The 13,869-nt window shown below is 37.1% G+C and overlaps 1 protein-coding gene across 10 annotated transcripts in view; it reads left to right on the forward strand.

Moving 5' to 3' along the window:
* DPP10 (dipeptidyl peptidase like 10) overlaps positions 1–13,869 on the forward strand; it is a 1,301,728-nt gene that overhangs the window by 661,483 nt on the left and 626,376 nt on the right. For 2 of the 10 annotated variants that reach the window (XM_029225844.1, XM_029225841.1), the window contains exons 1-2: positions 1,363–1,382; positions 3,016–3,020. The exons of 7 other annotated variants lie outside the window; for them this stretch is intronic. Coding sequence is in view for 1 of the 3 variants with exons in the window: in XM_029225842.1 (XP_029081675.1) it covers positions 1,372–1,382; positions 3,016–3,020 (16 nt within the window). In the remaining 2 variants the exon portion in view is untranslated. Of the gene's footprint in view, positions 1–1,362; positions 1,383–3,015; positions 3,021–13,869 lie in introns of those variants that run through there. One more of the 10 variants, XM_029225842.1, reaches the window with a different exon arrangement.

A 13,869-nucleotide genomic window follows, 5' to 3' on the forward strand; every position in this document is an offset into this window, starting at 1 on the left:
GTCCTCCCCACCTTCAAGTATTAGACTCAGGAATAAGTGCCAGCAGTTGCATGTTCTAAAAATTTGCAAATAATTGTTGAGCATTTCCCAGTGGATAGAGAAAAGGAAAGGGACATTTATTGTCATATTATCAAAGACAGATTTATATCCAGTGAGTTACTCATGTTAAGGAAATAAGACAATATTTAGAAATTTTAATATAGCATTTTTAAAGTACCCTGGGTTTTCTGTAACAATAAGGAAGATTTTCTATTACTAGATGAATGAATGGTACTGTAAAGCATAAAGTCTGCCAGTGGATAGGACCCAGTGCTGTGAAAATACTGTTTCCTGTAATTTTATTAAGTAATATGGAAACTTTCAATACGTGATGATGAATACATTTCATGTTTGCATTTTCTTGCATCCTGGGGGGTTAACCTAATTTGTAAAATGGGAGACATCTCTTTAAGGAGTGTACTATACTTCATTTTCATCTCTTATTTAGCCTAAAAATGCTATATGTTGCTGTCAGCCACCGTTAACTTATTCTCCTAGTGAAGAGGAAGGAGAATAATCATAGTTGAGGGAGAGATGGAAGACCTTAGCCTTTGCAGAATCCTTTTTTATTTTCAAGAAAAAATTACTTCAATAAATTATAAATTCATGACTTTTTATGTCCTTACAACCTCATATAATGAAGAAGCTGAGAACCATTTCAAACTCAGAAATTATCTATTCGGTCAAAATATTCCCCTGTGTTCCACCAAGTAGTCCTGAAAATTATTAAGAAACACACCAGGAAGAAAAATGGCAGTGAGGAAATGTTTTATTGATCCATTTAGGATGACCAGGTCTTCCAAGGCTCCAACTATTTTCACAGAGGGAAGTTTTAGTTAAATGATTTTTAACAATAGGGAAAACAAAGTTTTAAATTTTCTTTTAAGATTCCATAAAGATTCCAGAGCTCTTTAAAATCAAATAACTCCTTTTCTCTGAAAAAATTTAAAGAAAAATCAGTTCTTTACAATGCACTTCCTGAATTATGGCAGGTCACACTTGGTGGCAGGTAATCTTTAAACACTAGAAAAAAGCATTTCGTTTCTAGTGGTTTGGGAAAGTCAAGGTACTAAACGGGAGGCAGTTATTAGAGTTCAAAACAGGCACTAATTCTTGATGTTCTGCTTGGGATATTAGGAGAATGGGGGCACTGTTTAGCGGGTACATTGATCGAAATCAAGTAGAGCTTTCATAATTCATTTTTCCTGATCTCTAAATAACCTAGTCAGAAAAGGTATATGAAGCAATGCCAGAAGAATTCGTGATTTCATACTAAGTGAATGAATATGACTTAAAGTAAATCTTAATGAGTTAATTATTACATATTCATACATGAAGACTGGGTAGTAGTAGTATTTGATTTTATCATGAGGAATAAACCCTTCTATGCATTTTAATCCAGCATCTCTTAAGTTAGATCTGTTGCTTTTCCAAATTAAACTGGAAATCTTAGGTCAGATAATATGATAACAGTGAGACAGAGCAGTTTATCAGGAAGTCAGGGTTCTCCTGGTCCCCAGGATGGCACTGCGTTAGGTGGCACATCTAACCCTCTGTTTCCCTAGCTACCACGAGAATCTCATGACATAGCCAATGGATGAATTTTAAGTTTTGCCCCTGGCAAAATCTAACTTTATTATCCCGTCAATAGAAATACGTATGTATGTAGACCAGCAGTGCAAGAGTGTTCCCTTTTCTCCACATCCTCTCCAGCATTTATTGTTTCTAGATTTTCTGATGGTGGCCATTCTGACTGGTGTGAGGTGATACCTCATTGTAGTTTTGATTTGCATTTCTCTAATGATTAATTAATATGGAACATTTCAACACCATTTACTAACATGAAACTGTTTTACATCAAGAACTTGCAAGGCACATCTGTTCTTTTTATCCTGGACCTTGAAAAATAATTTCGGACAAACATTCTGCTACAAAAATATTTAAGTTAGCAAGTTTTATTTAAGTCACAAGGGAGAGTCTGGTGAATTATAATGCTAACCTGGTGGTATTCAGAATGTATCATAGGCAGATTCTGTTTTAATTGTCTATGATTTCATAACCCATCCCTCCATCACTTGGTGACTTAAAACAACAACTACTTTATTTCTCATGATTCTGCTGTTTAGGTATCCTGGTAGGGCTGGGTGGCAGCTCTCCCGTTCCCTGCGGTGTCGCCAACTCGACTAGTAGCTAGGCTAGGCAGAAGGGCCAAGGTGTCACTCATGTGTCTGGTACCTTGGGACTCGTTCACATGGCATTTTTCTCCCTCCACACGGATAGCTTGGCCTTCTTGCCAGTCAGTTGTCTTCCGAAAGGGAACATTTCAAGCAGTGAAGGCAGAAATTAAGATCTCATAATGATCGACCTTAGAAGTTATAGAGCGTCTTGTCTGCCACATTTTATTGCTTAAAGCAAGACACAGGGTCCACCCAAATAACAAAGGGAGAAAAAATCCTTATCTCCATTAGAGGTGTGTAAAGAATTTGCAATCATCTCAAAACTACCACAGACTCAAATAATGTTGGTAAAAACTATAGACGTATATCTGAGTATAAATATTCACTGTATGACCATGGGGAGAATTGAAAGGTGTTTAAATGATGAAAAATATTGTAAGGATAAAAGCGATACCCTGAGATACAGAGAACAAGCTGGTGGTTGCCAGAGAAGAGGGGGAAGATGAGTGAATAGGTAAGTGAGATGAAGAGGTACAAACTTCCAATAGCAAAATAAATGAGTCATGGGTATGAAAAGTAAAGTGTGGGGAAAATAGTCAAAAACCATGTACTGTCTTTGTATGATGACAGACGGTAATTAGATTTATCATGGTGGTCATTTTGTAATGCATGAAAATATCAAATCACTGTTATATACCTGAACCTAATATAATGTAAGTTGATTATACTTCAATTAAAAAATTCATAATACCTCTTAATTTTTAGGGGATGCGGATCGAACTAGGAATTTGAAGAGAAGCTTCAGTGTCAGTAAAAATAAAAAAATAGTGATGCCATGCTGTCAGTGCTGTATTTGGCCATAGTCCATCAATGTATGCCCCTTTAGAATGTGAAGGCAAGTTATAATTAATAGAAAACAGTGCTTCAAAGGTTAAGGATTTATTATTTTCATTTAAAAATAGAAATAGATATTAAACAGTCACCTTTATCGAGGTATAGTTATGAAATATATTTATTGGGGAATAAACTTAGTGGACTGTTTGTTTGAAAATATGGTATGTTCTAAATAAACTTTTAACTCCAGGGAAATTATGACCATCTAGAGTAATTTGGTGCCATAAAGTAAACTATATATCTACAGGTCTGAGAAGGTGCACATTATAAAGAGACAACATTGTACACAGAAGTTGGTTACGATGGCTATAAAGGTACTTTAATTCTGAGATATCTAATAATTATTGTTAATGAATTCTGCCACCGTGAAGTAGTTTATATTGCCACATTTCATGCTGGAAGAAGCAGCTAAGCTGGGATTGGTGGGGTTCGAAAGATTTCACCTAAAGTGAGCTTTTTCAGATGTGGGGGAAATGATCCAGGAGCAAAAGTTTTGGGGTTCTCAGGAATGCAATATCATTCTCTATGGAGTATTTTTAAAAAACCATTCCTTTCTCTCCTTAGGCCTTAAACGTACATGGAAAACCCCCTCTTCTCAGTGGTGTAACTTTTAAAAATGTACTTCAGTGCAAGTGTAGATACGCCTGTCCATGGTGTATATGTCCCTATTTATGATACACTTCTCCTTTATTTACCGCATGGATCAAGCAAGAGTAATTTAACTAAGGGAGAAGGTGGGGAGGCCATCGCAGAAGACCCCTCTACAGCCTGAGTGATGGAAAGTTCTTTCTTGTGCTCTCCACTCCTCCATACTACCTGTTCTGTTTTAAATACTGCTTTACATATCCACCTTCCTTCGTTTTTCAGGGAGATGTGAATGTAGAAACCAAGATGACCTTAGTGGTAAACTGTACCACCCCAGAAGAGTAAGTAGTGTGGCTTATACCACATGGAAAAATTTACACACACACACACACACACACATACACACACACACGGGCTAGCGAAGGAAAAATAATAACTTACTTGAAGATTTCTCTTGGCATCATAACCTAAGTCCTGCAAAACTTGCTCTGATCACAACGTAAGCCACTCACTCTCACTCAGAGCAGAAAAGAAATAGAGGAAATTATCCACTGCTATAGTATAATGTCATTCTACCCCCAAAATACCATGTAAGAATTCCTTCATCTCTTAGAGATAGGTTCTTCCATTAGCACTCCAAACGATATGGAAAAAACAAAAACAAAAAAACCCGTATTCTTTTAAATCGATTCTGACTTGTGGTTCTTGGGAATAAAGCTGTATGTGGCATTTTAAGCATCCCTGTCTTGGTGGTTTCTGCTAGGTGGCCTCCAGTTATAATGCGAACCTTTTTCTCAACTCCATCATACTTTGAATTTACCTGTTTACTGGTCTCTCTCCAGATAGCTACCTCTCTTAAGGGCAAGGACTGGGCTTTGTTAATTTCGAGTCATCAATGAGGAGGTTTCAAAAAACCTTTGTGAATTTGCGTTTGTGGTAGAAATGCTTTGAAGAGAACAGAGTCTGGCATTTAGAAGAGGGCCCGGGGTAATCTTTATTAAGCTGATTAGCATCTATAATAGTTCCCAGTTTGTGGGTACTAGGCAAGGTGGGCTAATGAAGCCTAGGAGAGCTCACTTTGACAGGTGGAATGAACATTTAGCCTTTTGTTACATAATCTCACAGGAAAAAGTCTAGAGTGAGATGATGCATGGCAGAAGGACAGGAGCTCCAAAAGCTAGATCAAAAGAGTGATAAAGGAACTTGGAAGAACGAGTCTGGAAGAAACAGAATCCAGAGGGTACCAGGCTGGGAGGGAAATGTGCAGGAGACTTCCTGTGCAGCCAGGTGGCCAAGAGCATGAGCTAAACTGACAGGTGAGTGAATTACATTAGTTTGAACTTCAAGTCCAGTCAGTAGCTTTGGACTTGAGGTTCAGATAGGGGGAGAGAATAGGCAACTCAATGACTTTTCTGAATAAGCAAATGAAAGAAAGTCTATAAAACCTATTAAGAAGAATAGTGGCCCCAAGGGTAAGGCCTCTCCTGAGGGACCTCAAGAGTCAAAATGGAAGCAGTACTTTAAACTCATGTCCAGTCATCAGAATGATGTAGTCTTTGGCCATTATTATTATTATTATTATTTTTCACCATAATATCGTTTATCAGGAGGAATCCTTATGCTGCCTGATGAGGATTAACTGTGCAGCTGAGCTGACTAGGCTGGATTGCATTGAATAGGGCAGAAGAAGAGGAAATTTCAAAAAGGAGAAAGGAGAGAAAAATGTGAACATCTGTGGATGATGTGTGACGTCAGATTTCTTCCGCTTCTTGGACTTTATAAAATGATGGCGGCAGCAACCAGGAACTTGATAAGAGTAACATTCTCTTTGGAGGCTGCCCTCCAGGGATGCTCCCATTTATCACAACTGTACAGAAGTCACATATGGGAGAGCTATGACAGGCAAAGCCAAGCCAGCTGTAATTAATGGCTCAGGCCAATATTGGTCTTTGAAGTACTCAGATATTAATAAATGTTAGATAAGAAAGGCAGCTAGTTACCTCTTCGCCCAGTACAGTTTCAAACATCTGTACAAGAGATAGATAGCCTAATGTAGATATTTGCAGCTTCTCATATTGTCGGAATCTCTGAATTGCAACAGGCGACAGCAGGTTACCTGAAGTATTGCGATGAAACAGAATAATCTAGTAGAAGCTATTATCCTAAGTAATGTATTTTCTGCAAAACGGAGTTAAGAAAAATGAATAACAGTTTTTAGTAATGTACACAATGAAGTCAAAGAAGATACTGAAAACCTTAAAGCGTGTTTTATTGCCAAGTTTCATCACTGCTTGAGAAAAATTAAATTTCATATAGTAGTCTTTTGCTGTAGGTTAGTCAAATATTGAAATAAGTTATAGTAGGAAAATAAAATTGCTTGATATTTTTATTTTTAGAATTAGATCAGGATCATAAAATGAGGTACCTCACAGCTGGTTTATAACTTTTGAGTTCTGAACTCTTATAAACACTATAACATTTTGGTAAAAGTATCCCATGCTTAGAATTCACAGCAAGTTAACTGGCTTGTTCCAACGGCTTGCTTTTATGTATAGGTTTTGTTGTTGTTGTTTGTTTTTTAACTTTTAGACATAAGCACGCAGTGAATGACAGGAGCCTCTGACCTGCTTGAAAGACTTTGGAACCTGAACTGCATTATATTAATGGGGGAGAAGTTAAAGTCAAGAATTTAAATTTGCAACACTCATTAACATATATGTAGAGAATTTCAACAAAGAAATAAATGAAATGACTAAAGTTTTAAAGTGTTATGAAAGAGTCTGAACTAAAAAAGAACTCATTAAATATTAACTCACCATTTTATGAAATTCATTATGCAGAAAAATTATTGCTAGAGTCCTAAAAAGTGATGGAGATTTTCAAAAATAAAAAGTATGTAAAATTTAAATTCTTAGCAAGAAATATTTTAAATTTATGTCAATTTATAATAAAGCTGCAAGTTTGTAAATTTCTGAATAAAATTGCATTAAGAATGCATGAAATATTTTAGAGTTATGATTAACAAACCAAGAGGAAAATAACATACATATAGATATTTAATATCTAATTGTGCATAGATGGATGTGACTCAGTGTAGCAGGAACTCTAGGAAGCTAATTTTAACAAAAGGTGATAACCTGGATGATATTACATATGCAGGTCACCGTATTTAGAGGTAATTAATGTAATTATAAACCTATTAGTATAGATTGTAATGCAAGGGTGTTCTACTGGAGTTCTCCAGGAATTGTCTACTCTTCTCTGGTGAAAAATATTAGAATTACTTTCAAGAATAAAGCTGACTGCAGTATAAGAGAGCAACTCCACAAGACCTCTACCTCACAATAAATACACCCCACGATATTGTATTGGTTATGAATTTCACAAAATTCATTAATTGGTTGAATTTATTAAAAGTCTATTATATTAACTTAATTATTTCTAACCCTTTTGCAAGTGAATAGAAAGTTTCTTTTATTTCTTCCCCTGTTCTCTCTCTCTTACCACTCAGTAATTCCATTGTTTTTATTTTCTTCTTCATTCCTGGTCTTAGTTCTCCTTGCTTGGTTCTATTTCACTTGTAAACTCAGTTTTACATGAATATATTTCTATGTAGAGGAAATATAGTGTATTTTATATGCTTGGGGCAACAAATACACATAGATAGAACCTTATGCGCCAGGAACTGTGCTAATTACTGGATTTACAGTTTTTACATGATGGAGCTCTCAGAGCCTGAAGTGAAAAACTGAAACAGACCAGTGCAATGGTTTGGTGAATGTAACAAAGTGTGTAGTGAATGCTACAGGCCTCTTGTAAGAGTTTTGCCCAGCTCATCCTTTGGTGTGGTAAGTGGAAGGGAGTCAAGCAGAAAAGATGCCCTTTGACTGGAGACTTGAAACAGGAGCCGAGATAGGATAAGAAGGGGGGATGGTAATCATTTCAAGATGAAGGCAGTGTGATGCACAAATTGTATAGGTCCCGGTTGGTACCTTTGGGGGAATTACAAGCAATTGTATGTGATTGTCATGTAAATTTCAAGGAAGTGGTGTGTATTGAGGTTGGAGGATGGAGGAACCATGTCCTAGAAATAATTGTCTTTGTAGGATGCTCACAGCAACTTGGGCTGTTCTCTAGAAGATGTGGAGACTATTGGAGGGCTTTAAGCAGGTGACTCTCATGGTCTATTTTAGATGTTTCATTTGGCAGCAGTACGTCGGATGGGCTTACAGTAGTAATACCCTAAGGTGAAGAGTCTAGCCAGGGAAGGGGCCACCAACAAAGTTCAGATGAGGTAACAAAGCACCTGGGCTAAAATCAGCGTTGTAAGGAACGAACAGAGTAAAGAGTTTGAAAATATGCATAGTTTCAATTTATCAGGGCTTGGGAGTCAAGTAGGATGATACATCTTCAGGACTGGATATTTGAGTATGGAACGACTTTGAGGGAGTAGCCTGAGTCCAGAATGCCTCCCAGGTTTTTCACTTTATTGACTCAGGGACGTGGTAGGAAGACTCTTAGAATACACGAAGAGAAACGAGTCCATCTGAGAAGTTCGTTTTTGATATATGAAGTTTGAGGTACTTCTGGGCATTGCTGAGCTGAGACTAAGTCTTGACAAAGACAGGAAAGAAGACATAAATTTCGGAACTACCAGTATAGACATATATATTTGTGAAAATTAAGAAAGTAGATGGAGAATTTTAGGTTTAGTGGATATAGTGGGCAAGTTGTGGTTAGTGAAAGACCCATAGGGAACAAAATCTAGTGGGCAGATAGAATTAAAGAAGTCCACAAGGGCCGACAACAGCAAACGACCAGAGAAGTAGGAGGAAAATTAGGATACCGGCATCATGGAACCCAAGTAAACATGAGATTTCAATAACAAGGGAGGAATTTTAGTGTTAAAGGCAGCAGTGATGTCCGGAATTAGAATCAATACATTTATGTAGCCTTTTGGGAAGTAAGGGTAGAAATGCAATGGGTTGAAGCAGGTGGGAAGTAAAACTTCAAAGGAGTTTTGCTGAGCAAGGAAGTAAAAAGACTAATATGAGTGGCGGAGGCATGGAATTCAGCAGTTTTCCTTGTTCTTTAAATTTTGTTCTCTATTATTTGTGTGATTTCTCACCTTATTTTTTAGGTTAGGGAGAATTAAAAATGTTTCTAGGCTGCAGGCAAAGAGTCAGTTGAGAGTAAGATTGGAGCTATGAGAGAAAAGGGATTATTAAGGGTCTTGGGAGAATGTCAGGTAACTGGATCTATCTTTGTAAAGAAAAGTTTGGGCTAATATCTAGAGACTACATTATGGCTGTTAAAATTTCATTGAATTTAACTAAAAAGAACCATGACTCAAGGAATTTTAAGCCTACAGAAATGTATTAAGGAAACAGGCAGCACGTTAATATCTCTTCAGAAAATTCATGGACCAAATCATAAAACATAGGAAATCCAAGATAGGTCGATGACAGAAAATGGGTGGAAAACAGAAATGCAAAAGCTTCCTAACTGTACATAAAGATGCTCATATTTTCTCATAAAAAAGAAACAAAAATTTAAATTACATTGTAATACCAGTTATCACCTTTCAGATTGGCAAAAATCCAAAAGTTTGGTAATACATACTGTTGATGAGGCTTTGGGATTTGCGGGTGGAAATGCAAAATGGTATATATAGTTTTATATGGAGAAGAATTTGGCAGTATCTAGTAAAATTATGTATACTTTTGCCTGTTGACTCAGCAATCACACTTTTGGAAATCCGTTTCAAAATACGTTGGCAAAATATTAAAAAACAGCACACCCAAGGCTATTCACCATAAGTCTATTTATAATAGCAAAAGACTGGAAACAATCCAAATTTCCTTTAATAGTACTGTGATACATCTATACAGATGCAGTATTTTACAGTTATAAAGATGATTAAGAGATATTTCTATTTAGTATCGTCATTATATATATATTATATATATATATATATATATACACGTTAGAGAAAAACATTACACACACACACAAAGTAGAGAGAAGTGTGTATTGTATACTACCATTTTTTCAAGAGGGGCAATATGTAACAGGAAGAGGGCAAAGATGTGAAAGGTGACAGGAAAAGAAGTATATTTTTCTTTGAATATACATTATCTTGTAGAAGTGATTTTGGAGCTCTATAAATAATTTACACAATTTACATAACGACAAACTAAATTAATCGAGGAATCCTAAATATTAAAAATAAAAGCTACTAACATATTTAAATATGTATCCAGTAGATCACATAGTCGCACAGGAAGGAGCTATTCCAAGTGACTTCGAAAAACAGTAATTTGAATACTATATGCCTAGTGGAATCTCCTTATGTTAAAAATATTGTCAGAAAAATAATTCTTTAAGTTACCATATTTTTGGAGTATTGCTATTGTTATTCTGAGACTGTGTGTGTAATGTGAGCAAGATATTATGATTCCTGATGTGCGGATGAGGAAGCTGAGGTTTGGAGAAGTTTGTAAACTTGTCAGATGTCACACATTGGCTGAGCTGACCTTCAGAAGGAGGTCTGATTTCCGACTAGGACGTTCTAGGCTCTTCCACGCTGCTCTTGTAAGAGCCTGAAGTGATTTTCAAGGCATTGCTACCTGCTCCCTTTACAGCAGGCTGTGAACTCTTGCTTTAGTCTGGATGGCAGGGGATCAGAACGGTCATTTATGTGTGACGGTGAATACACTTATATAAGATGTTCAGTGCAATAGGAAATTCTCAGTGTTGCATGTCCTTGTCAGTCTCAGCAGATGCAGTATCCCAGGTCCCCTCAGGAAGGCAGCACTTCCTGAAGAGCTTTCTCTGTGTTATGCACAGAAGGAGAATTGCGTTGGTCAGCTTCCTAGTGTTGTTTCGCCTGTCTGATAAATCTAAATTGGGACAGTGTCTGATGGAGATTTGGAGGTATATTTTGGGCATTCAACACACGTTAGTCACTATCACTGGGCAGACTTACCTGAAGAAGCAACATGTAATTAGAAGATGAGGGGCGCTCTGTAATTCAAAAACCTATTTCACACTCATGGGACATTGTCAGGGATTTTAATTCTGACTCATGGTGGCTTTCAAGATGTGTCTTTAAGATCGTGTGATCATTGGCCTGCTTATGTTTTATCATTGCTGTGTACTATTTATTTATTTATTTTTCCCCCGGTATGCGGGTCTCTCACTGTTGTGGCCTCTCCTGTTGCGGAGCACAGGCTCCGGACACGCAGGCTCAGCGGCCATGGCTCACGGGCCCAGCCACTCCGCGGCATGTGGGATCTTTCTGGACCGGGGCACGAACCTGTGTCACCTGCATCGGCAGGCGGACTCTCAACCACTGCGCCACCAGGGAAGCCCTCATTGCTGTGTACTCGTAAAGATGTTAGGAGTAAATGTGTTTTTATGTTCTAATATGCTGAAAAAGACTCTCCCCACCATACACACGTACCTGTAGAGATGAATATTTTGTTGGGCTTGCAACTCTGGAAGGGAGAGGCTTATTTTGCATTTTTGTCTCTTAAAACTGTGAGTATATTTCTAGGTATTACTTTGAGCTTGTGCTTTAAGATCTACCCAGTTATTTACTTTTGCCCCCAAGGAGTCTGCACACGTTCACACTCTCGTGTCTGCTTGCGTTAATGTGTTTATGCCATTGTTCTGTCATCATAAATATTGCTTTGGCTACATGTACCCAGAAATTATTATTACATTTTTTTGATACTGAAAGTTGGATAACAATTCAAACTTGTGGGATCTCACTTGTTCGTTTAGAAGTGGTAGAAGCTTTTAACGCTTTGTCAGAATTCTTAACGGCTGCTTCTCCCTTGGTTTTGCGGCACAGTAATTCTTCCTTTAATGGTCCTTGCGGGGTATTTTGTGGCATTCCATCCTTAATAAACAAGCAGCTCTTCAGTGGGCACTGTCATTTTCTCTCACTTCTCTTCCACATTTACTGGGGTACCAACATACAGTACATTACTTATTTTATTACTTCCAGTTTGGTGAAAAAGTGGGTTTGACATGACAACCAAGTATTTAATGGAAGAGAAGTGTAGATAAAGAACACGTCTTAAAAGAAATACAAGAAGCAGTGTTTCATGTCAATCTGAGGTGTTTTCAGCATTGAGGGGAAAAATATGTGCCAGCGAAGTGCCATTTTTCAGGGACCAGAGTTTCATTTTATTTATTAATTGTGAACAGTCCATAAAGCACAGCAATATTTTCCCAGAGACTTCCTCCTGTGTTTTTCTAATTTATTTGAAATGTAGAAAACAAAAATTTCAGCTGGGACAGAAGAATTAGAGTGCAACTTAAATATATTTGATCATTGGAGCATATTCTTCCCTCAGATGACAAATGTATTAGAATATATTACAAATGTAAAGAATATATTAACATCTTGCTTGAATCTTAGATCTGTGTGCTTCTCCTACTGGGGTTTGTTATGTTGATAGTGACCGACTAGATTAGTTATTCTTCTCCTCTATTCTATGAAAGCATATTTAACACTTATTACTATAAGATTATATTTATAGTAAACACTCTCCAGTGAATTGGGGTTTCGAAGTTTTCTGTTTCAAAATATATTTATAATTTTGTTTTAGTTGTGCTATCCACAATAGCTGAAACTGAAGCTACATTTAAAAATATATATATACTAGCATTTCCCTTCCTTTTAGTGGGTAGCTATCCCCATGAAAGATGACTTTTTTTTAAAAGATTGACTTTTACTTTCCTTATACTGTAAGTAGAATCATGGCGAAAACCTCTGACCATGTCTTCCTAATAAAGATTCACGTATCTTTTCTGAGCTCTCTGCACCTCTCACTTTGCTAGAACATAAGAAGGTGTGAGTATGGTGTATGCAAAGTAACTGTCCTAAAGGAGCTTATCAGAGAACATGTGGAGGACAAGGCACAATAAAACTGAAGCAAAAGGTTAAATATAATCACAAACTATGATGAAATATGTGGAGCTGAAAAGAGAAGGGCTTCCTATTGGGAGTTGCTTTATCGTAAAATTGGAACTTAAGTCACATCTTAAAATATGGATGGATAGGCTTAGCCTGGTAGAAGTGAAATGATGGATAGTACTGGTAAATAAATATGATGTGGGACAAGGTTTAATCACAGAGTCTTGGGGAAACAGAGAGGAGACTGGGATAAATGGAGTTGGGAATATGGACTCATAAACTTACCTTCAGGAGTTGTCAAGATACCACTACTGGCAGCTGGGAAACCTCAACCATTTTCGTCACTGTAATTTAGCTCAGAATTCAAATTGTAGAGTAAGAGATCTTATTGGCTGTATCTTCACATCTTTGGAGGCTAACATCTTATTTTCTCTACTGCATTTAAAGTGCACCATAAACCCTAATAGATGACTTGATTCATAGCCAGGATGTGGGATGTTGGTAAATCTTGGCCATAACATTTGAGAGTTGGCTTATTTCACATCCTGTTTGAATGAAGCAGCAGGACATTGGGGTCTTGAATTATGCTTAAGAAAATGAATATACTGTGGCATTTGTAGTTGGTGTGATTCAGAATTCAGCTGGGTAAACTGCATGTGTCTGTATTCTTTAGGGTCTCATTACCAACTTTTGTAGCACTCTTCAAAGGGTAATTTTAGTAATTTGTGATGTACCTATGGTCATGAAAAATGTTATTACTTCCCCATGACATGTACTAGCTCATCTACTCAGTGCTTTTCACTGTGAAGTATTTACTGAGATTTGCTAATTGATTTAGTGCATTTTCTCTAAAACTTTTTCTGTATTCCTCATTCACTGTAATATCTCATTACAATTTAGTGATCATATCAACCCTATTTTCTTGGAAATGATTCGTATAACTGCATCAAGACTAATTAAAATAGAGATGTCTGTCCTAAATGACTGGGCTAAGACTTAAATGAGCACTCCTCAGCTTAAAATCTTCCAATTTTTCCTCATCTTACTCAGAGTAAAAGCCACAGTTCTTTTCATGGTTTATGAGAACCCATGTAATTGAACACCCTGATACTTGTCGGAACTCATCTTCTCCAACTCTGTCTTATGGCATTCACCTTGATGTACTGCTCTGGATTGTGGTGAAGGTACCAAATGAAATTGTGTGTGTGTGTGTGTGTGTGTGTGTGTGTGTGTGTGTGTGTGTGT

Source organism: Monodon monoceros, unplaced genomic scaffold (genome assembly GCF_005190385.1).
Source record: "Monodon monoceros isolate NGI ecotype Baffin Bay Population unplaced genomic scaffold, NGI_Narwhal_1 Super_Scaffold_16, whole genome shotgun sequence".
In the NCBI taxonomy this organism is placed as follows: domain Eukaryota; kingdom Metazoa; phylum Chordata; class Mammalia; order Artiodactyla; family Monodontidae; genus Monodon; species Monodon monoceros.